Source organism: Zingiber officinale, chromosome 6B (assembly GCF_018446385.1).
Source record: "Zingiber officinale cultivar Zhangliang chromosome 6B, Zo_v1.1, whole genome shotgun sequence".
Lineage (NCBI taxonomy): Eukaryota > Viridiplantae > Streptophyta > Magnoliopsida > Zingiberales > Zingiberaceae > Zingiber > Zingiber officinale.
The window spans coordinates 22181835-22204696 of record NC_055996.1 but is presented as its reverse complement, the minus strand read 5'-3'; the positions used below and the strand labels follow the sequence as shown (position 1 = coordinate 22204696).

General features: G+C 33.5%; 2 protein-coding genes across 6 annotated transcripts; both read right to left on the bottom strand.

The window, feature by feature from the left end:
- Positions 1 to 376: 376 nt before the first annotated feature.
- LOC121992239 (membralin-like protein At1g60995) lies at positions 377 to 10319 on the bottom strand. The gene is made up of 14 exons (XM_042546457.1): positions 10124 to 10319; positions 8934 to 8996; positions 8099 to 8533; positions 6454 to 6535; positions 6310 to 6371; positions 6094 to 6188; positions 5250 to 5329; positions 4601 to 4684; positions 3882 to 3998; positions 3700 to 3785; positions 3489 to 3595; positions 2336 to 2427; positions 2184 to 2260; positions 377 to 1107 (listed from the first exon to the last, which is right to left on the bottom strand). The coding sequence occupies exons 1-14, from the start codon at positions 10286 to 10288 to the stop codon at positions 667 to 669; spliced, it is 1986 nt and encodes a 661-aa protein (XP_042402391.1). The 5' UTR covers positions 10289 to 10319; the 3' UTR covers positions 377 to 666.
- A 2117-nt stretch (positions 10320 to 12436) lies between these two features.
- On the bottom strand, positions 12437 to 19585 carry LOC121992237 (nucleolar complex protein 3 homolog). Of its 5 annotated transcripts, none has more exons than XM_042546452.1 (14): positions 19437 to 19585; positions 19157 to 19317; positions 18729 to 18901; positions 17380 to 17576; positions 17018 to 17226; positions 16817 to 16919; positions 16384 to 16547; positions 15341 to 15479; positions 14960 to 15130; positions 14751 to 14887; positions 14255 to 14569; positions 13800 to 13957; positions 13292 to 13389; positions 12437 to 13221 (listed from the first exon to the last, which is right to left on the bottom strand). In XM_042546452.1, exons 2-14 carry the CDS (start codon positions 19309 to 19311, stop codon positions 12715 to 12717), a joined length of 2526 nt encoding a protein of 841 aa, XP_042402386.1. In that variant the 5' UTR covers positions 19312 to 19317; positions 19437 to 19585; the 3' UTR covers positions 12437 to 12714. The 5 variants fall into 5 exon arrangements, with proteins under 5 accessions (XP_042402386.1, XP_042402388.1, XP_042402389.1 ...); XM_042546454.1 differs by having other exon boundaries at positions 19157 to 19337; positions 19437 to 19552; XM_042546455.1 differs by having other exon boundaries at positions 13800 to 13939; positions 19157 to 19337; positions 19437 to 19552.
- Positions 19586 to 22862: the final 3277 nt, after the last annotated feature.

Sequence of the window (22862 nt, the reverse complement as noted above, 5' to 3'; positions counted from 1 at the left end):
TGCTATTCATGTCATACAAAATTTTATAACATAATACAAGATCTCTGAATCTAATTTTACTTGATATAAGATTGAAATCTTTTAAAAATTTATGTAATGTAAAAGATAATATAATTTTTAAAATCAATTCACCCGCAAAAAGATGAATAATCTTCACCCGTAGATAAATCACAGATGACTTCAACCAACAATGACTATATATTTATCATTTCAACTCTTTCATCTTGGTAATTTTCTTCACAATTAAATAAGAGAACAGTTTGTATCTTTCTACTTCAAAAAGTGGAAGGATTTATCAAACTCTACGTTTTTTTTTTAAAAAAAAAAGATAATTATTGTGAAAAGAATAATACTCAACTGAGTAAATATTTGTACATATTTGAAACATGACAAAATATTTAATCAACAAGTTAATTTCCAGGTCAATACATTATATGGAGGGAGGGAGAAATAAAGAAGAAATTTTTAACTTGCAGACTAGGCCCAATGAAGAGTTACATGACAAAGCCGATGTATTATTTACATGAATATAACTCAAGAACGTCAAGCCTTCAAAAGCCAAAGACTATTATTTCCTCCTGGTTCATGTATGCCTTCAACTTAGGAAGGGATCCTGATGCGATAAAATTCCAACACAACTTGCCATTGTTGGCATTCGTCGAGAATTCAGGTCGTCAATGGTTGGTTCTCTTGTGGTGTCTGCTCTGTGTATACTTGACCCTGGTTTTGGGAATCTCTTGATGGGGAAAATAAGGAAAATAGGCTTTCGGAATGTGCACCGCCCAGCAATGAGAGCAGAAGGGACCCTAAAGAGTTTGTAGGCCTTGGCGGAGGTTGAGTTCTTTGATGCGGGTTAAGGTTGGGAACTTCTTGAGCCTCATTGTTTGCAAAGGGCACGGCAGGTGGATCGAGCTCGCTGGCTTGATCGGACCTTGCAGGGGTTTCGGCTGTTGCAATTGTGGGTTCGGTCCCAAACGGATTGCGGTTAGGTATGCTTACTCGTGCAATGTGAAACGTTGAAGTGTAAATAGCAGATGATGTGATCTGAACACCAGTTTGATGCTGCAGCTGAGCGCGAGTTCTCATGAATCTTTGTAAGGCAGGGACCTGAAATAAGATGAAGAAAATTGTTAATGCATTGATAAATGACAGAATCACAATTCCTCAAGCTCCCACCGACCATTAGATTGTTTTGACAAGGAGCCCCAAGTGTTCGTGCAAGAGCTACGGAATAGCATGAGCAATAAAGTAAATTTAGTCAAGTCAATACACAGCTCTCAAGAATGTCAGCATGATGAATCGAGAAGAAATAACTAAGTCAGAAACACCTTTGAAGATCTTCTTTTGTGAAATTTGATTGTTTCAGACATAACGATGAATCTCAAATAAATCCCAAAGAATTCACACCTATCTTTTATATCTCTATCCTTTTTTAAGACAGATAATGTGCCTGGTGTTAACTGAAAAGGCTTGGTAGTTTGCAAACAACATCAAGTGGGAATTGGATTGGAGGACAAAAGACCATGAAAAGTAGTGTTTAGAAACAAACAAGATATTTGTTTGCGGTGATGCTCCTTAATTTACGCATGGCGTTCCACAGAGTCTGGCTCTAATCAACCATTAGATTGCTTTGATGAGCCCATATTGCTGGTGTATGATCTATAGAGAAGCTTGAGCAATAAAGTGAATTTAGTCAAGTTACTAGAGCATATAGATCTCAAGAAATCGGCATAATGAAACAAGGAGAAATAGAAAAGTCAGCCTTTAAAGAAGTGTGCCCGTCAATATTTGTTATTTTGGACATAAATATAAAAATCTCAAATAAAATTACAAACACTTCGTATCTATCTTTTTCAAAGTGGAAAATGTTCATGCCTCATGCTGCCCTGGTGGTAACTGAAAAGGCTTCTAGTTGTAGTTTGCAAACAACATCAAGCAGGAATAGTACTGGAAGACAAAAGATTATGTACTTCTTATTTACTTGTAGTTTTCCATAGAGTTCGTCTTAAAGAAATTTCTTCTTTAGCACTTACTACAAGAAATTTCATTTACAAAAATGATGTGCATTAAATTGTATAACAGAAACATAGTGAGCAAGAGAAAATTAAGTTTCAAATCTAAAGCCAAATTATTATTGCCAGACATGAAGATAATGTTTATATTGTAGCTAAAAAACCATTCACCTCAAATCGGTTCCAGAAGTAAAGAATCAAGTGTTGCATAAATGCTGCCATTGCAGAAAAGGCCACATAAGAAAAACCTGAACAAAAGGACAAAGAAATTTAAAATAGATAAATTTCATCCATCTTCCAAAAATAAACTTTATGGCACTCACCATAAGGATAAGAGAAGAAGTAGATGTGAAATACGAGGAAATATAGCAAGAAAAACCGAGGAAAGAACTGCATTGATATAGTTGTCCGCACGCTACAAAATGAAGCACAAAAATGATTATATAGAAAAACTGCATTATAATCAAAGGTTATTGGAAGTTATCTATAGCTGGAAAAAAGAAATTAGATACTTTTATGATACATTATACACCAAGTGGCACTTACAATTATCTCAAATGTTGTTTTCAATAAGGTTAATTGGTAATCTTTAATATTTGATCTCTGCAAAGTGTACGCCAGTGGTACCTCCATTAAGCAAATTAAGAAAGCGTTTGGTTTGTATTTTCCACGTTGTTTTCTATTTTCATTTTATGAGAAAATGGAAAATGCGTTTAGTTTACATTTTCCACGTTCGTTTTCTAGAAAAAGAGCATTTTCTAAGAAAACGGAAAATGCAGAAAAGTCATTTTCCAAAAAACTGGAAAATGCAGTTTTCTGAAAATGAAAATGAAAATGAAAATGCAAACAAACCAAATGCCCCCTAAGGAACTCAACAGAAAAGCTTGCGACATACTTCACCGAGTGGATAACTGCAGGAGGTGTTTGTGATGCATACAAATCCACCAATTCCTTCCTACTTTTAGTTAAACAAAGAAAAAAAAAAGAGAAAAAGAGGAAGAAAAACAAGGCTGCAGAGGTGTTCCAAAACATTGTTTATTGATGGACTCGGGGCCATTACTATAATGGTTTTAACATTGCTGTATTTTTTTGCCAATTATTTGGCATACTGAACCCCTAGTTATGAGGAGCAAACTTGTCATACACCAAAGTGCAAAGAGATCTCCATGTAGGTATGCCTAATCAAGATATCTGTTTACTACGAATGGGTATTAAAATGATATATTTTTCAGTTAAGGTACCAAACAGGTAAGGCATTTAAAATAAAGTTGGGGTATGGTTATTGATTTTGATGCTAGCTTTAGCATCATTGGGCCACAGTAAGGTTGGGGACCTAATACACCTGACATTTATGGCTACTACTCCAACTTCAAATTAGAACTATCTGTTTGCTAAAGACTGTATAACCTAAAGTTGCACACCTGGCATAAGTCAATACAAGAGAGTCATGGACAACAAGACAAACAAAGATATTACCTGATCATCGTAAATAACTCACACAGCCACACAAGAGTTAAGACCAAGATTGCTAGTAGTTGGTCATCGTAGAACTCAAATAGGAAAAAGAGGATGCCAATCATAATCTGCAGCAACAAAAAATATCATATGAGAAGTGCCATCAACTTGATTTAGCCAACTTGACAAATTACAAATCACCAAAAAAGATTAACTTCACTTGTTCACTTACAGGTACAAAGACCAAAGACTCGATTACATGCACAAAAATTAACTGAAATGTCGGAAGGTGATTACGAGCATGGTGTTGAAGCTGGACTGAAGTAAGACCCAAGAGAATGAAAATGTAAAATTAAATATATAGGCTATGGAAAGACAAAGAATTACTACTAACAAAAAAAGAAAAGAACAAACCTGTAAATCTAAGCATCCGAGATTGTGTTTCCCTCAAAGTAAATGAAACTGACATCGTAATGGTAAAGAATACAAACAACGACATTATGAGCACGCCGCATTTGGTGACGAAGTACTCTGCAAAGCCAGAATGAATCAATTTCAGGTCAAGAACATTCGCAAATTGATGTGCTTTCAAGAGAAAAATAAATGTTGTACATTTCACCTAAATCTAATTGGCAGAGGTATATCACAATATATAGGAGTCAATCTCATTAAAATTCATGCTTACATTTCCGTTCTCATCTCCATTATCCAGCAATAAGGTTTCATGATACTAGCATGAGTTACATCTTACAGGATTAAGAATCATAGTCAGAAGAGCATCTTTATGTTCGTCAAGATAGAAGCAATGTAGATAGCATACAAGGTGATCCTTGGTAGGGACTTCATGGATTGGGTTAGATTTGGTTCAAACCAATCGTACAGAAAACTACTAGTGTCTGGGCTGAACCAAACACCTGAACCAACCAAGCCAAAACAAGACTGAACCCAAGCTAGATCAGGTATCAAATAAACACAAACTTTGACACTATTGGTCAAATTCAAATTTGGAAATACTTTCATGTAGACACACACTTATGTAACTGAATGATTACAGGGATCAACTGTTCCAGAGTTGAATATTAAACAAAATAGAAAGATTTTTATTTTGTGAAAAAAGCCAAAGATCAACAAACCTCCAAATCGTGTAGGACCATTTGATGCTTCCTGACCATAACTAAGATCATAGAACTCTTTTGTTTGATAATTGTAAAGATAACCTGCAAAATTCATGAGAGACTCATAAAAGAGGAAAAACTTCTGTGAGAAAAATACTCGGACTTATTAATCTCTAGATAATGCAAGCAACATTAGTTACAGTGAACCAAAAAGGACTTGCTTCCTACGAAAAAAACTAATCCGAAGCATAACTACTAATGAAAGGGGACTAGAAGCACAAGGCAGAATAGACATCAAATGCAAATAGTTAGCAAACCATAAAAACCAATGATTTCCAAATGGCAGTTATAACATTCCAACATTATTCAACAGAAAAAGGTGCATTAAATTTTTTTGAATGATTGTAAAAGGAGCTCCATATATCATTTGCTATGAATGATTGTAAAATTCATTGAAATATAGGTAATGATATAGTAGGGGTGAATCCAATGGCATAGGAGGATTCATATAACTAACCCCACTTAGTGGCATAAAAGCTTACTTGTTATTGTTATTGTTGTTTATTATAAAAGGAGTTCCAACATTTCAGCAATAAGTCTAATACAATGATTAATTGACAACAATGGAGCATGATAAAAAGAAACAAACAAACAAAAAAATCCTCACCGTGCCCAGGAGAACTTAGAAGTGTGTTCATCAAAATAGTATCATAACCAACAAAAACGTTGATAAGAAGTTGCTGCCACCTATCAAGAGATATACACATTAAAAATACATCGTAGAACTTTTTTTTTGTTGGGAAGGGTAAAAATGGCAATCACATGATGCTTCATCAAGGCATGAGACTAGATGTTTGGTTTAGCTCCTAGTTCCATGTTTCTCAATTTAATGGGTGCATAGTTTGTGGAATTGGGATCAAGACACCAAATAATTTTAAAAAAAAAACAGTTTGGTGGAATAAAAAAAATTAGAATTGACAAGGAAAAATGCAAAAATAAAAAATAAATATTTATCTTAGAGATTAGAAAAATGTTTTCACTGTGCATTACTTATACTACTTGAATTCAACAATTTTCAACATTTGATAAAAGCATTTCCCTATTGTCATTAAACGTCCTTGTTAACACTTCCCCTTTTTGACTACCATCTTTCTATTTTCAAAACAATCAGATATCACATCCAAAGCAATAAATATGTAATTAATAATCATATTTGCCTAAATTCCTAACATCATTTACTAATGATATAAGTACTAGTTAATAATTATGACAAGAAACTACAATAGTATAAAGGTCAATTATGAATCATGACTAAACATTAAGAAAACATCAATAACATTTATATAATTAAAATCAACAATGTTACGCCACATAATGCAGTAATATTTGAAATATTATACATTTGGCTTAAATAATTTAATGGATCCTTTCACACTAAATTAGCAACAAGTTAAACATATTTCCAAAGTAGATGGATTATATAATAATTTAAACATAAGAGGTACAGTCACCTGTTCCCAAAGCACGAGCTTTGAGCGGATATTGTAATGTTGACAGTTTGTATGTTGTGATGAGATTTGGCTACTTCAGGAAGCAGGAAATATCCCTGCAAAATAAATATGCAACACTAAAACTTGTGTAGCTATGACAGGATTGATAAAAGGTTCCTGCATACGCAAATAGATCCAAGAATGTCCCTATCTTGAAAAGATCGATTGTTTTATTACCTTTTCTGTTGTATATAAATATGCTGGCTCAATTGCTCTGCTTTTCTTCTCAAGATATTGAACTGAAACATGGAACAGAACTGTCAAAATGGACACCACAATAATCCCTTATTAAAATATGTACACAGACTATTAACAAACTACCTGGCAAAGACTTAAGATCTTCAAAGCGAAGTAGCCGTAAACACTCAAGAAAATCAAGAAATGCATACCACCCTGCACGTTTCTGTAGTTCAAAGTTTGTCCCTCAGAAATGAAAAGGAGATTGTGCAGAAGACATAATAGTAACTAAACCAAGCAACTAAAATATTTCTAGAAACTACTTTGTTTACATAATGCACAGAACTGTTTTGAAAAATATTTGGATCCAAAAGATATAGTTAAAAATCTTTACAGAGGAAATGAATCTTCAGATACAACAAAGATGGACAGCTATAATCATAGTTTTCGGTTTAATTGCTTATGCAGTGTGGAAACAAAATTATCTAGATCCAAAATGATCAAAAGAGATTCCAATTTAAAGAGGTAGGTCTCTAAGCAACTAAAACATTTTCACATAGCATTACTCGCCTTCCCTCCCTCTCACCCTTTCCCTTGACCTTGAATGAGAAGTGCCACCATCCTTCAATCATGTTGATCTTGGTATCCCACATGTCAAACCCTAACAAAAGAATAAGAAGGCTCATTGGAACCTCGTGACTTATGCATCACAGAAGGCTCGCTAATTATCTTCTTTGCAGAGGAACGTTCACAAGTATTGTCGTTGCTGAGAAAGGATTGCCTCACCTGCTCCTCATTTTCATGAACGTCTCAAGTTCCCATCCTGTTTCGAATGTTGGGCAGTAGAGAAGATAATAAATTTTATAGCTTTGGCTGTGATAACCAACACAAAGTAATATCTCAAACTATGTTCCTAACACAACCAACTTTCTGATGACAAATTCCCATTCACCCCAACAATCTTTCAACCTAGCTAAGTGGTCATATTATCATTTAGTTCACTAGTTAGATACACGGAAGTTAAACTAGCTTATACGCTTGTGGTACATCCTATCATATTTTACAAACCATAGTGTCAAAATTGAAAGGCAACCTTGAATTGATTATCGCAGAAGGTGCAAGAGATTAAAAAAAAAGTTCTAAAAGAAAATGTATATAGAGCTTGGAACAAAAATAATATTCATGTAGTCAACCCTATATACTTGGGCAACACATGGTTTTATGATGCTGGCAATAAAAGTTAAATTTCTTCAACTGTTAGGTAGTACTTAGGATCAAATAGTATTCTGAGAACACAGTAATCTTCAAAATGAGTAACAGTTAATTGTTATGAAATTTTTTATTTTGTATTAAAAAGTTAAAGATGCCTATGGTCATAGCATTGGCACCAACACCTTTCTAACGCCATCAGCATTCAGCATTGTAAACAACTTGGAAATGGAATTCGAGTTCCATGAACATGGTGAAAGGTTTTGACAAAATTTCAAAATCAAAACCTTAAGAATTGGAAGAAATCTAAATTATTGAAGAATCTCTTAGCAGAGTAAAGCAACTTAGTGCCAAGATAAATAATGACATCCAGCAGGACATGAACACTTCAAAATGATGGTTGTCAATGAGCACAATGCTCATGAACAAGATCAATATCAAGCTTATCAAGAGCTCCTTTATGTTAATTCCAATAAACACAACATGTAGTCATGAAAGAATACTAATACTTTTAATAAAATTAAGAACTTGGACAATTAAATGCAGCAAAAGGATAAGTGCCATGAAAATTGATTCTCACCCATAAATGACTGGCAGAGATTAGGAACTCCTTTCCTCTTTTCAAAAATGAAATAAATTGTATCTTCAACTTACTAGAGAAGTCTTTCACTTCTACTAGGATGAATTCTCTGATAGAGATTGGGCGTCCAATTTGAAGAATTGGTGACTCACTTTTTGAATTTGTCTCGTGTTCAATGGTCTTAGTAATGGTAATATCAGATGTTTTTTCCACTGCAGGAACAAGCAACTCTTTGTCATTCTTCCATGATTTAAAAATCAGTTTGCTCCTTCGAGAGCCCGAACCAAACCAGTTTGACCAAAACTTCGTAGATAAGACAGTGAATCCATCTGCAGCAATATCTGTACTGCCAGTATTATCCCTAAGAACTCCACTCTGCAGCTCCAAACTATTCCATCCAGATGAGGTCTGAGTCCAAAGACCTGCAGTAGATATCTGAAATAACCAATATGAGATGATAATTGAAGAGTAAAAAACTGGTGTAAATCAAAATGGAAAGCTTGCAAAACAAGTGCTACAATGAGTTACCAAACAAGTTTTTTTAAAAAAAAAGTTTAGCAAATAAGTACACTACAACAAAAGGGTAGAAACTCAAAAATAGTCCTTCTGAGTAGGTACATATTTAAATGTCTTGTAAATGGTATACATATGAGATCTAGATGCAAGGATATATCCATGTTTTCCACGAAAAATAACAATATCCTGATGTGTGTATCCAAGTAAAATCAGCTCGTGAGTTAAACATCAATAGGCCAAAAAAAAATGTACTAGAGTTGTTAGACTGGATTAACACTAGGAAAATGACATCCAGCAGAAGAAAAAAAAAATAGAATACCTTGATCTGTACTAGTTGAGCTTCTCCAAATTTGACTCCAGATAGCTCACTTGCACAACCAGGCTAAAAACAAAAAACAAACAAGAATAAGTTAGTTAAAATATTCAGTCAGGTCTCTTCTTCAATCTATCTTGAGGTTCTTAAGGAATCAAAACTTTGATAGCTAATAATTTTTGAGAAACTTCTCCAGGACTTCAGCAACCCACTCGTCCCCTAAAATACAACAAGCACATTAAACAGCTTATCATATTTCATTTTAATAAAGTCCCATCACGTTAACCCCTAATTTTCTCAAAATGTTGCTTCTAGCATAAGATAAATTCTGCGATTTCAGAAAAAAAACTAGATGCCGCCATGACAATGCAAAAGGTAGAGAGCTGAAAATGAATATTATAAAACCAGAGAAGTTGGCCATCAAGCTGCTCAGACTCATTCATCCACCAAAAAAAATCATTGTAGATTAAGACCCATTCTTCCAGCATTAAGAATGATAATTAATCTAAAAGCTTTTCTATCTTTGAAATACTTGAGCACTATGTTGGAGATAACACCTTCCAAAGAGGTAATAGTTTCTCCTTGGGCTATGAAAAAGCATATTCTGGCATCATTTTCAACGAGTGAAAAAAAAAAACAGAAGACGAATTCTCAAGTATGTTGATAGGTAAACTTTGGTGTTTATTGTCTTCTTTGTTCAAGTTTGGAAGTAACCAAGACCAGAATACATATAAAAAAAACAAATTTGATAACAAGGAACCATCTTTGGTAGACTGAAACTCGATAGATAAGCAGAAGACTAATGCAGAAAATGGGCCAGTATCAAGTTTGGAAGTTACCAAGACCAGAATAAATATAAAAAAAAAAAATCAAATTTGTTAACAAGGAACCATCTTTAGTAGACTGAAACTCGATAGATGAGCAGAAGACTAATGCAGAAAATGGGCCAGCATATAGGAGAAAATCATCCAGTCGTTATCGCGATTAAAAAAGAGGATCTCAAAATCAAGAGAAGAGAAATCGCCGAGGAGACAACTGCAATAATTTAGGCATGTTGAGAACCCCATCTTTGGTCCAAAGCAAAAAAAGCGAAACACACCCAAACCAACAGATCATCATAAGTTTTCATCCCACAAAAGGGCCGGCGAAAAGAAGCAAGCAGCAAGAGGCCTAGGACGAACGCCGAGAAGACTCACCTGCTGGACGAAATTGGCGTGCATCACGAAAAGAAGCACGAAGATTGCGACGGCAAAGGTAAAGTACATGAACTCGAGTGCCATGCGAATCCCCGGAGTGAGCAGCTGCGAGAGCATCCCCGACAACCGGGCGTGGACTCGGAGGTACGTCTGCTCCGGATCCATCCCCAATTCGACTTCCGAATCAGTTCCAAGTCGAATTTGGGGATTCTTCTTCCTACCTAACAGGGGAAGACGCCACGAAGAGGAGATCAATCCCCTGGTTACCTACCTTGAGATCGCTAAATTGTTCGCCAAGAAAACACAGGAAAGGAAAGATAACCTTTCCTCGCGCTGTGATGGACAAAAGGGCTGCGATCGGAGGACGAAGCGGGGTGAAAGCCACCAACCCATACCCATGTATTTATCAGGAACGGACGAGCCCATAGAATGACCAGCCAATGATTAATCCTATGGGGACGTATTAATTATTTCCATTTCGATCTATAATTAATTCAGACCATCATCCATCTCGCTTCATATCTCTGAATTCATTTCTTGCATTTTTGGTTTTTATTTGGAGAAATACTAAATTAAAAAATCAGATTATTTATGATTATGTAAATTTTCTTGGTAACTTTTAATTTATTCTATAAATGACATGTATAGACGACTCTCATAAATTTAGGTGTCCGGACGCACTTTCAAACGTTACGATTCACGGATGTATTCTTAGACGCTGCGATTCATTTCTGAGAATTGGAGTGCACGAGAGGACTTCTGGGCGTTCGAATCACACGTAGAATTGCTCTGCTACTAATCTTTTGCTACGTGTGACATTGGTCCGGATATCTGAAATGAATTCAAGCGCCTAGAATAAATCCAGGCACCTGAATTCATTTATTATTTTATTTTATTTTTTATTTTATTTTGGGTATATGGATGGAATTCAGATGCCTGAATTATTATGGCACGCAACATCTCATCCATAGTATAGCATAACTCTATATCTATATATAAAAGAGGTTGTTACCATACATACCCATTTATGAGCAACTACTAGACGACTCTCATTGAGTCTGAGCCTTGATCACCCAGGAAAGGCGGGGATGAGATCATCTGGTCCGCAAAGGCTGGACCAGTCCCTGATCTAACCTTTACATTGGTGGGGGATAATGACCCCCCACCTGTTAACAGATGGGGACCATTACTTCCCATCAATCCTCTTGTCATGATCCAAGAACGGACCAGGATAAGGGGATCAGATGTGCCTTATTTATTTGTATTCCGTGCTAATTTCAGATTGCATTTTGTTTACAAAATTTATATAAAATTATGAAAGCTCGATTAAATAAAAAAAAGATCTCATAAAAAAAAATCTATTACCAGACCAAAAAACTCTAAAGCATATAAAAATTTTCTGTGCTGTTGGTTCAAGTTATCATATATAACTTGGTTATGTGATTACCAGGTAATCATATAACCAAGATTATGAGGAATAAAATATAACCAAATGTTGTTTGGTTCAATCTAGATAATGCAACAAAAACATATTTGTTTGAAGGTTTTAATGAATAACCTAGTTTAGTATTTTACTAGATTACCCTTAGTTACAAAACCAACTATACGTAGTAATAATAATAATAATAATATTATTATTATTATTATTTAAAATCTATTATATTTTACTATATTTTCATGTTTTTTTATTTTTATATATATTTTTATTTTTTTATGTTTTTTAAATTTTAAATTTTTTTTAAAGTTTTTTATATTTTTTAACTTTTTTTTTTTTTTTTTTTACATTTTTCTATTTTTTTAATGTTTTTAAACATTTTTTTATTTTTTTAAAATTTTTACGTTTTTGCTTTTTTTTATGTTTTTTTTGTATTTTTTTTTATTTTTAATGTTTTTCCTATTTTTTAAAAGTTTTTTTACTATTTTTATTTTTTTTTAATTATTTTTTAATGATTTTTTATTTTTTAAAAAAAATTACATTATTTATTTATTTTATTTTTTATATTTTTCAATTTTTTTTTACATTTTACTTTTTTTTCACATTTTTCTTTTATCCGAGGGTATTTTGGATTAAAAAAATTCAATAACCCCAAATCAAGAAAAACCTCAATTTTCCTATTCCTGATTATATGTCCCTTTTGCTGACGTGTCGAGCATGAAACATTACTCGAAAATCATCGATTACCTAAACCCAACAGGATTTTTGTTGATAACCTTAGATGGATAACCAAGATTATCAGGATAACCCCCAACCAAACACACCCTTAGAGTCACAATAAAACTTGATATAGATCCTTCTCGATACGGCTCTTCACATTTTAGACATCAATCAATGCTCATAAACTATCATATCCATCTGGAAATTGTCTCTCAACAATGAGTAACAAAGAGAACTCAAACATACTGTTCTTAAACGGAAAAAAGGGTTGGAGATCGAGAGAAGAGGTAAGAATAAGGTGGAAAAACAAAGCTTTTGTGACAAACATCAATTTTCCCAAAACACAGAAGAAATCTCTCAAAACACTCCTAGCGATTCAGTTTCTTTTATGCTTCTTCTGTCTATTGAAGACAAAGTGTATAGTTCAACTCTTTCATCAATCTCCCAAAACTCTTTTAGTGGTTCTCCTTCTTTTTTGCTTCTTCTGTCTATTGTATTCTTCGTACAAGCTTATCGAAGACAAAGTGTGATTCAACTCTTTCCTCAATCTCTCGTTCTCTGTAATAACTTTGTGCACCGCAAATCGATCCTCCAACTTCCTTCTCACCTCGTCCTCATCTACCAGATTTCCATTCTGCATCACTTCAGGGTCCATAAGGACGTAGTCCTTTTGCAATTCTCTTTGTTTTTGGCGACTTGTGGCAGATTTGCTGGTCGGTTTGGACAGCTCGCATAAGATTGATGAGTCTCTGAATGCTTGCAGCGGGGAAGCAGTGGAAAGGAAAACCTGGGACTGGGCAGGGTTCACGCTTCCCATGCTCATGATGCTCGCTGCCATGGATGAGATGGACGAATTGTAATGCTTCGTCAGAAGGCTCAGCTCCCAAAGGACAGAACCAAGAGCACCACTTAGGTTGGGATCTGTAGCATCAGGTTGGTATTTCTGTACATAAAAGTTTGATGAGAACAAGAACAAAATGCCAACCACTATAAAAGTAGAAGAAAATCCTTACGGAAACCAAACCAGAAAGTGAACCACCGCCGGCGTCATTTTCCAAGAGATTCCGACACTTGCTATTCTTTTGCAGCAGATGTTTTAGTGTTACCAGGGCTACACATGTTGAGAATGTAGAGAATTGAATAGCAAAGATTTAATGAATGAATTCATCATTGTTTTGATATCTGAACTTTGTTTAATCACCAATATACAGCTAATAGGAACGAAAAAAAAAGATGAAAACTTTGTGGCATAGGAATGAAGCTTTCTAGTGAATTTAACTTTACAAGAAAATTTAACCTTTTTTTGGATCACAAAATTCACATTTGGTGTATCTAATGCATATTAGTTGGTTGAAGTTAGAATACAAAGCAAGATTAAATTCAAAATATATTCCAAGGAATTTGTGTAGTTTTCTCATACTTTTTCTTATCTCAGAAACAATATTAAAATGGAGCAATATGAACAAGATAACAATGCCACAAGAGCTTAAAAGAAACACAAAAGTTTAGAAAGATAAATACCTGCCATAGCCTCTGCAGATCCGTAGGACAATGAAAAAGTAGCAAGGCGTTTTATGAAAGCTGCAGCTCTCTGCATGTCGTGTTGTTTTCCCTCACAAAGCATGATCTTTAAAGCTTCAGCTAACACTTCACCCTGATCTCTGCTAGCAGAAAACCAACTTGCACAATTTGGATAAACATGAAGTAAAGACTTGTAAGCATACTTTATTGACATTTAAGCAAAGCATGATGAGTTGCAACATAATGCTACAGTTACACTATGCAATTGTGAAATTATGATTCACATTGGAGTTTTGCTAAATTTGATAATCCAGAAGAGTATCTCTATTTGGATAATTGATCATATGACTTTATAGATAACTATGAGAGAAATTAGGCAGCCAATCAATTGAAGATGTGGATATGCAAAGGCCATGGACGCAAATAGATACAGAACAGAATGTTCAACTACAAACCTGTCTGGTCTATACTCTAAAAGAAGGTTATATAGCTGGACAAAAAAATCTTGCAGATCTATATTCAATGCCTCAAGATTATTCCTCATCACCCTGAAAGCAACTATGCAGCACTGCAGGCGTTCTGAAACTGACAAGGGATTTTGAATTGTGCCATGGTCACTATAACCAGCAAGTTGCTTTAGGCATCGCATAAGATCTCCCATAAAATCCAAATCAATCAAATGTGAAAATTTTCCCAAGCCTTTCAAGCATGGAGCAAGCAAAGGGAGTGAGCTAGAACCATGGGAGAAAGAAGCAGCATCAGTTGTGGACCTACAGATGCCAAGGTAAGAGTTAGTTCACCCAATAGACAGGAGCAATTTTTGGCACCACACACAGAAAGTACACTTTTTATATTCAAACCATCCACTGTAATATTATATGAGAGAAAAGGAAATGAAACGAAAATTTTGTTGCCTACTAAAAAAAAGAAGCAAAACAATAATAGATTCACCTTGAAGCATGAGAATCTGTGCTATGCTTCAAAATACGGAAATATATTTCAAATACAGCAGAGAGAGTTTCAGACTGCATCCTTTTTCTTTCTCTCGAGTCTGGAGCAAATGAAACAGACTTGAAATCTGCAGTAACCTATAGGAGAAATACAAGCACTTAAAACCTCAATCATTAAACATAACACACACAATTGCCACCATAAACTACCTCTTCCCTTGTTTTTGCCAGCGATTCCTGCCTGGTTTTCTTTTTTTCACTGCCTTGTAATTTGTTCGAACCATCTGGAGTTTTCCACTTCCCCTTTTTCTTTATTTTGACTGCTTCCGCCTGAGTGTCTGGTTTTCCAATGTCCTCATCGAATGTCAAAGACGAAAGGACCTAGAAAACATGCATTATCCAACTATGAGTGCAAGAAACTGGACAGTTCTGGATGAAAATGTGGAATTTAAAAAAAGAACAATTTCTCAATCTTAGAAGCTGTCAATACATTAAGACAAATATATTCAATTACAAAGAACTGACTTGGTTTGATAAAATAACATTAAAGAATCTGCACATTCATTGAGAAAAGGCAAAGGATAAACATACTTCTATACTGTCAGGATGTAGTTGGCACTCATAAATCTTGACCTGCTGGGCAATCAATCGCACTGCTTCAAAAGTAGCTTCACCCCCATGCTTTCCCTCGTTCAAAAAGATTGATTTTGTAGCATTGCAACACAGTTTTCTGCCATAATAGAAAGCAGAAACAAATCACAGGACTATTTAATTTTTTTTTCATTATATTATTTTTTTCGAAGAATTGAAACTTCTCTATGATAATTGTTGAAGAATTAACAAGATTCAGAAACATTTAACAGTTTGATACACAAGGAAATATGAACAGAAATAGGAAGGTATAATGATCGAATTTCACATTCATGGCTTTATCCCCTTCAAGTGAAAATAGAATGAATTATCTAAGCTAAATATCACATTGTGTACTAATCTAACAACAACAACAACAACCAAGTGTACTAATCTAACAATAAAAAATTATTTCTCTAATTATTAAATGTGGAAACAAAGTTGTCTCCTGACATCAAACCAACAAATTCAAGTGAAAAATATCAACTATTCTAAACTCTAGAGTTTACAAAGATCATTTGTGTAGCTTTAGCTGAAGGAAAAAAACATTTTCATTAACAAAATTGACAAAGTATCTTCCAAGGATGATTTATGATGATAAGATCGTGATGCCTTCCAATTGAGTTTGCCTGAACTTGCTCTACTCGCTGGCAGTAAACAATCATAGATCTATTATATAAGCCTCATTAACTGTATTCAAACATTATCTCACAGTTAAAAAAGCTGATCAATACTTTTAGAAGTCACTTCATTTAACAATATAATCCAGTTAGATTTTATTTTAGACTTGAGTGGCATGAGTACATACATTCAAACATACCCATTACTAGTCAATACTTATTAAAAAGTGAGTCTCATGTGGAAATTAGTCACCTCATACTTCCCAGTAAATTAGCAATTATAAATTCTGAAGTGCCACAGTTATGAACCAATTCTTTATTGTAATAATACTTAAGTAAGATCAAACAACACATGGAAGGAAACATAAAGTTATAGACAAACACCTTATTGTATCGTCTGGGGAGCTTATATTTTTTATAACAATGGCTAAAATATTTTCACGGTAGTTGAAATGTGGAACAGCATCCAATAAACTGGCCAGACAGCGAACTGCAACTTGACGTAGTGAGGGCTTCTTCTCCATTGCTATCAGCTTCGCAAGGTATGCCTGTGTGGTCAACCTCAAAGATTAATTTTTGAAAAATCTAATAACAAAGATTGAAAAACATACAAATATGTCACATTGCAAAGGGGAAGGAAGGGCAATAATAGATAAAAAGAGAGCCTTTTATGAGCATAAACTTCAGATTTATTGAACTAAAGCAGGTGAAAAATTGAAGCAGTAACAGAAACATAAATTACTTCATTGTGTAGGTATAAATAACTAATTGGACAAAACAGACCAAGGAATTGTTGATATATTGATGAAGCAGAAACCTTGTATGAGTTCAAAAGTGTAGATTCGTAGAAACGCTGCTTGAGTACTGCTTTAGAAACAGTCATCTCCATCTCTTTTTCAGTTGGCAACCTTATACGATAGCTGTACAAATAGGAATGCAGTAGGTAAAGGTCAATCAAATGATAACTAGAATGAACTGTATGTACAAAGGCAGTCAAACAAAACTCAGTGAAGATTACCCAGGAATTATGTCCTTGAAAACAGCCAACAAGGACATCAGTCCAAGCTTCACTATATTTTGGTTACCATCATCACAATTCTTCAGCAGTTCCTTCAAAGATTTGATATTTTCCTCAGGATTTTCAAGCAACTGCAATCCAATTTCTGCAAGTTTAATCTTCTTTTTCCTAAACAACTCTTCAGCAGAAAGGTCTTCCTCAACCTTTGCCTGAAAATAACCACCATGGTGAAAAGAGAAAGTAAGATCCCAGAGAAAACAGCAGCAACAATGTTGATCCACGACTTAAAGTTCTAAGAAAACAGGAATGTCAAAAAAAGTTTACATTAATTCATGGCCAAGTGATAATGAAAAAATATATACCAGGACTTCAGTATGTAGCTTTTCTACACCAACATTTCCTTTTTCTTCCACCTTCGCTTCCTTCTTAGCCTCCTTTCTGCTCTTTTTTATTTTTAGCCTTTTTTCTTTCTTTGTAAGCTTCACAACACTCATATCTTTCTCATTTTCTTCTGTGTTATCCTTTTCATTAGTTATTGCCTCTGATTTTGTTCTATCAACTGCAATTTTATACAAAATTAATAAAAACAGTAAAATGTGACCTATCAAAGTAATTTCAAGTAAAGTTACAAACTGAAAAGGCAAAAAAATCGTTTTATGTAAGGAAAAAAAAACACTTTGCTGTTTTAAGGAAGGAACAGCAGCTAGTCTATGAGATCAAACTCGTTGAGTCATGGTTACAAAGTTCACATCATACCTAAATTTGGATTTGTATATGAGTGCTGAGTTGAGAATCAGGTCTTTGATCAATGGTCACTCCAGTTTAATTAGAGCGAAAATCCTAATTTGAGTTTGGGATTAAAGAAAACTAAGTTATGCCTAGTTTATCTTAGTAGCCAGTGTTTAGGTAAATAACCTGGTCATATTTCTTAGCTGCAATTTCACCATAGCGTACAAAATAAACGCTGTCACTAACAAGAGGCATTTCTTTCCTCCCAAAATCATGAAAATAAGTAAAAGAACTTAATAGAATCATGATAATGATTTTCCATTCAAATAAATCAAATACGAAACAGTTACAAATCAGGGATCCTCTTTGTTATATTGTGAAAGGAAATTGTATTGAACTTTTATCAAAACAATATATTGGTATACCTTCTCAACACAGCGACAATGGCTAACATTATAGCATCCTTGTTTGGTCAAAATATTTAAAATAACTTAGCCACTGCATATTTTTGACTGTGACATTACCACTTGAGTCACATACCAAGCTTCTACATTCTAGAAGAAATAAATCTTGAAAAGCCTATGTTGATGCAATCTTTTCATATATCAAAAGAAGGAACTAATTATTTAGGTGAAGCAACATGTTGCATCCCAAACATAGTAATATTATTGATAGAATAAAGTACCTTGAATAGATAAACTACAATACTCATTTGTCCGTGAAGATATAGTGATTAGAGTGAAGCTGCTTCCCTTCCTATAAGTATTTCCAAAGATAACCATATAAAAAATATCCTCTCTAAAATTAAACATGTCTGAACTTTATCACACAAAATCTTCCCTGACCAATCAGTTGAGAAATATATTACAAGGTGGAGCATCTTCTTAAACTCAAATTAACCATCAACTTATACTGAGTACTAAAATATTTGCAATTGTGAAGGTCACTGTTGATGTTGGTTTAGTGGGATTTAACGAGTTACCTGTTCTATACTCCAATTTTCCATCGAGAGTCTTCACCGGAAGTGCATCAACAGGATCCACCTGAAGTTTATCATCGTCATCATTTCGTTTTAGTAAGGAAGCTTTTCTTTTCCGCTGCTCATATAGAGCCTCCAAATCATCAGACTCATGACCAGCCACACGTTTAACATGCCTGCGGTACAAAATCAAACAACCAACGGAACTTAGTCAAGTCACGAAACTCGCATGCTGTTCTTCAGAATCCGAAATCTCATGATAAACTTTCACCGATACATTATTAGCAGAGAAAATACATTCTTGCACCAAAAAAAATATAAACAGTTTTTAACAAAGCTCGTTGACAAGAGATCAATGTTTGCATCAAATATTCTCTTCTTTTTTTTTCACATCATCATATGCAACAAAGGGACCAAGAGTGCATCAAAACCTGTCGATCGATTTTGTGTCGAGTTTGGTGAGGAACCCCGCGTATTCACGATTCTGGCCAATGAACTCGAGATCCTCGTCAGAAACTTCAATATCATTATCCGCGACCTCCGGCGGAAGGTCGGGTGGCAGAATTACCTTCCTCTTCTTCCCCATTGATATCTAGCAGTGGAGAAACAAATCTATAAAAAAAAATCCAAATTGATGGAATCGAAGTGGATACAGAAACTTCGATGCTTCAAAATTTGATCGAACGAAGAAACGGAAGCTTGCATCTCTACCTCGCCCACCCACGGCAACGGCCACGGCGGCGGTATCTCTGGGTTTTTAGGGTTTAGGTTTCGCCGCAATCTGGTCGTGAACGCGGGATAAAACTGTTGATCCGGATCGAGTCGGACCGATTCGGGATCGAGTGACGACTAACCCAATCCGAGCTCGAAAATTTTTAAAATTACTTCAAATTTTTAAAATCAGAGTCATCTTTAAAATTACTTAAAAAATTATTTTATGATACAAATAAAATAAAATATTCTTTTAATACTTTTTTAAAAAACATGGGCAGGGATCTCTGGTCCGGATCCCTGAATCAGTGTTGATCCTCTGCTCATTTATTAATTGGATGGGTTGGATCCTACCTATTTATTAGATGTGGTTCAATCTATCCATCCATCCAATAAATAAATAGGGTCTTTTTTGATTCAAAATTTTTTAATCAGAAGATCTGACCTTTGAAATATGAAGTTTTTATTTATTTATTATTTTTATCTTTTTATTAAATTAAATTAAAAAAAAAGGAAAAGAAAGTTAGTGAGAACTTTTTTCTAAAATATTAATTCATGATTAAATTCATAAAGAGGATGACTCGTTGGGTTCACAATTTGGGTAGGACAATTCACACTGACACTTGTTCTACTACTACTCGATCGACAAGCCTTTTTATCAATATCAATGGATTTCTCTTTATAACTTTTCCGCTTTATCTCTCGATTTCTTTCTTTCTATTCATCATTTCAATCACCACGTCATTAGTGGACCTAAACTTCCTCAATTTATGATACTTACTAATTCAAACACCCCAAACTTCCTCAATTTAACTAATGAATTTATTGTAATGAATAAACACTTCTTAATTCATTTGGATGGCGGATAAAAAAAAACATTACATTTAAAAAAAAACACACACAATTCCAAGAATCAGAGACTGAACCCCTGTTATTCAACAATTAAGAAAAATATTATCTCATACCTAATTTTAAGTGCAAAAAAAATATTTACTATATTTTCTCGAATATTTTAAATACGAGAATCTAAATAACAGCAAAAATAATTACGATAAAAAATATCCGCACTTCCTTTCTCCACCACACGTGTGGCCCCGCAGTCCTCTGCCACTACGATTCCCAAACGTGGTGCATTCCTATTGGTAGGGTGGCCCCAAATCAAGTCAAATAAAATTTAAATTTCCAATATTCGCTATCAGTTAAGTGAAAATTTTATTTTAACCCTTAAACTTTTTGTGACTCTGAATGAATTCAAATTGTAGTCCATTTGACTTTCGGATCCCAAGGCGGCATAAATAGAGTATCGCAAACAAAAAAAACTAATTTTTAGATCTTAATATTCATATTTCAGACACTAATTGACATAGAAAATAATAACTTATGATGAAAATATTATAAAAAAAAGGGTTATCCAATATATTTGGTATTTGTTTATAGTATTATTATAATAATCATGGAATTGATTCTCAACTTATCCTCTGTGCGATAGTTGAGACATGAAATATTGTCATATAATATCTTGAGTTGAAATTCAATCAGTCTGAATATATCCTCCTCATATCTTGACCACTTATACTAATAACTAGTAATTATCGTGATTTATCTCTGATAAAATCCCTCGAATAGGATTACAAGTTAAATCCATATTTGACTAGTTTTAAAAAGGCAATGATAAACGTAGAGTCTGATTAAGATACTGTAGTAGTTGGAAAATTAATCCAACTTCAAAGAAAGTATTAATAATCCCAAATTGAACGGTAAACCTGATAATTAGTTAAAAAAATATTTTTTACTTTTACTTTGATGCTTTCCTTGTCCTAAAAATTATTAATACTGGGACATTTTAGTCATAGAATTAATAATCCATACTTTTATTCTTACCATAAAAATCATACCAATTAAAAATAATTTTATCATAATTTACTAAATATCCTCAATAATTAGTAATTATCGTGATTTATCTCTGATAAAATCCCTCGTAATTTATGTACTAAGGCCCTATTTGCTATGATGAATTAGGATAGGATTACAAGTTAAATCCATATTTGACAGGTTTTTAAAAAGGCAATGATAAAAGTAGAATCTGATTAAAATACCGTAGTAGTTGGAAAATCAATCCCACTTTAAAGAAAGTATTAATAATCCAAAATTGAACAGTAAGCCTGATAATTAGTTAAAAAGATATTTTTTACCTTTACTTTGATGCTTTCCTTGTCCTAAAAATTATTAATATTGGGATATTTTCGTCATATAATTAATAAGCCATACTTTTATTCTTACCATAAAAATCATGCCAATTAAAAATAATTTTATCATAATTTACTAAATATCCTCAATAACTAGTAATTATATGATTTATCTCTAATAAAATCCCTCGTAATTTATGTACTAAGACCCTATTTGCTATGATGAATTATGATAGGATTACAAGTTAAATCCATATTTGACTGGTTTTTAAAAAGGCAATGATAATCGTAGAGTCTGATTAAAATACTGTAGTAGTTGGAAAATCAATCCCACTTCAAAGAAAATATTAATAATCCCAAATTGAACAGTAAGCCTGATAATTAGTTAAAAAGATATTTTTTACTTTTATTTTGATGCTTTCCTTGTCCTAAAAATTATTAATATTGGGATATTTTAGTCATATAATTAATAATCCATACTTTTATTCTTACCATAAAAATCATACCAATTAAAAATAATTTTATCATAATTTACTAAATATCCTCAATAACTAGTAATTATCGTGATTTATCTCTGATAAAATCCCTCGTAATTTATGTACTAAGGCCCTATTTGCTATGATGAATTATGATAGGATTACAAGTTAAATCCATATTTGACAGGTTTTTAAAAAGGCAATGATAATCGTAGAGTCTGATTAAAATACCGTAGTAGTTGGAAAATCAATCCCACTTCAAAAAAAATATTAATAATCCAAAATTGAATAGTAAGCCTGATAATTAGTTAAAAAGATATTTTTTACCTTTACTTTGATGCTTTCCTTGTCCTAACAATTATTAATACTGAGATATTTTAGTCAAATAATTAATAATCCATACTTTTATATTACTATAAAAATCATACCAATTAAAATTAATTTTATCATAATTTACTTAATATCCTTAATAACTAGTAATTATCGTGATTTATCTCTGATAAAATCTCTCGTAATTTATGTACTAAGGATCTATTTGCTATGATGAATTAGGATATGATTGCAAGTTAAATCCACTGGTTTTTTAAAAGGCAATGATAATCGGAGTCTAATTGGAAAATCAATCCCACTTCAAAGAAAGTATTAATTATCCCAAATTGAACAGTATGTCTGATAATTAGTTAAAAAGATATTTTTTACCTTTACTTTGATTCTTTCCTTGTCTTAAAAATTATTAATACTGGGATATTTTAGTCATATAATTA

What these genes read in the sequence shown, in the direction of transcription:
- LOC121992239 (XM_042546457.1), bottom strand. Translation starts at nt 10,288, where the DNA reads ATGGATCCGGAGCAGACGTACCTCCGAGTCCACGCCCGGTTGTCGGGG. An exon ending in ATTTATATACAACAGAAAAG is followed by an intron (nt 6,189 to 6,309) that starts GTAATAAAACAA and finishes TTTATTTTGCAG; the next exon opens with GGATATTTCCTGCTTCCTGA. An exon ending in AGCTCGTGCTTTGGGAACAG is followed by an intron (nt 5,330 to 6,093) that starts GTGACTGTACCT and finishes ATCTCTTGATAG; the next exon opens with GTGGCAGCAACTTCTTATCA.
- LOC121992237 (XM_042546452.1), bottom strand. Translation starts at nt 19,311, where the DNA reads ATGGGGAAGAAGAGGAAGGTAATTCTGCCACCCGACCTTCCGCCGGAG. An exon ending in CACTTTTGAACTCATACAAG is followed by an intron (nt 16,548 to 16,816) that starts GTTTCTGCTTCA and finishes TTGACCACACAG; the next exon opens with GCATACCTTGCGAAGCTGAT. An exon ending in ATCTGCAGAGGCTATGGCAG is followed by an intron (nt 13,390 to 13,799) that starts GTATTTATCTTT and finishes CAACATGTGTAG; the next exon opens with CCCTGGTAACACTAAAACAT.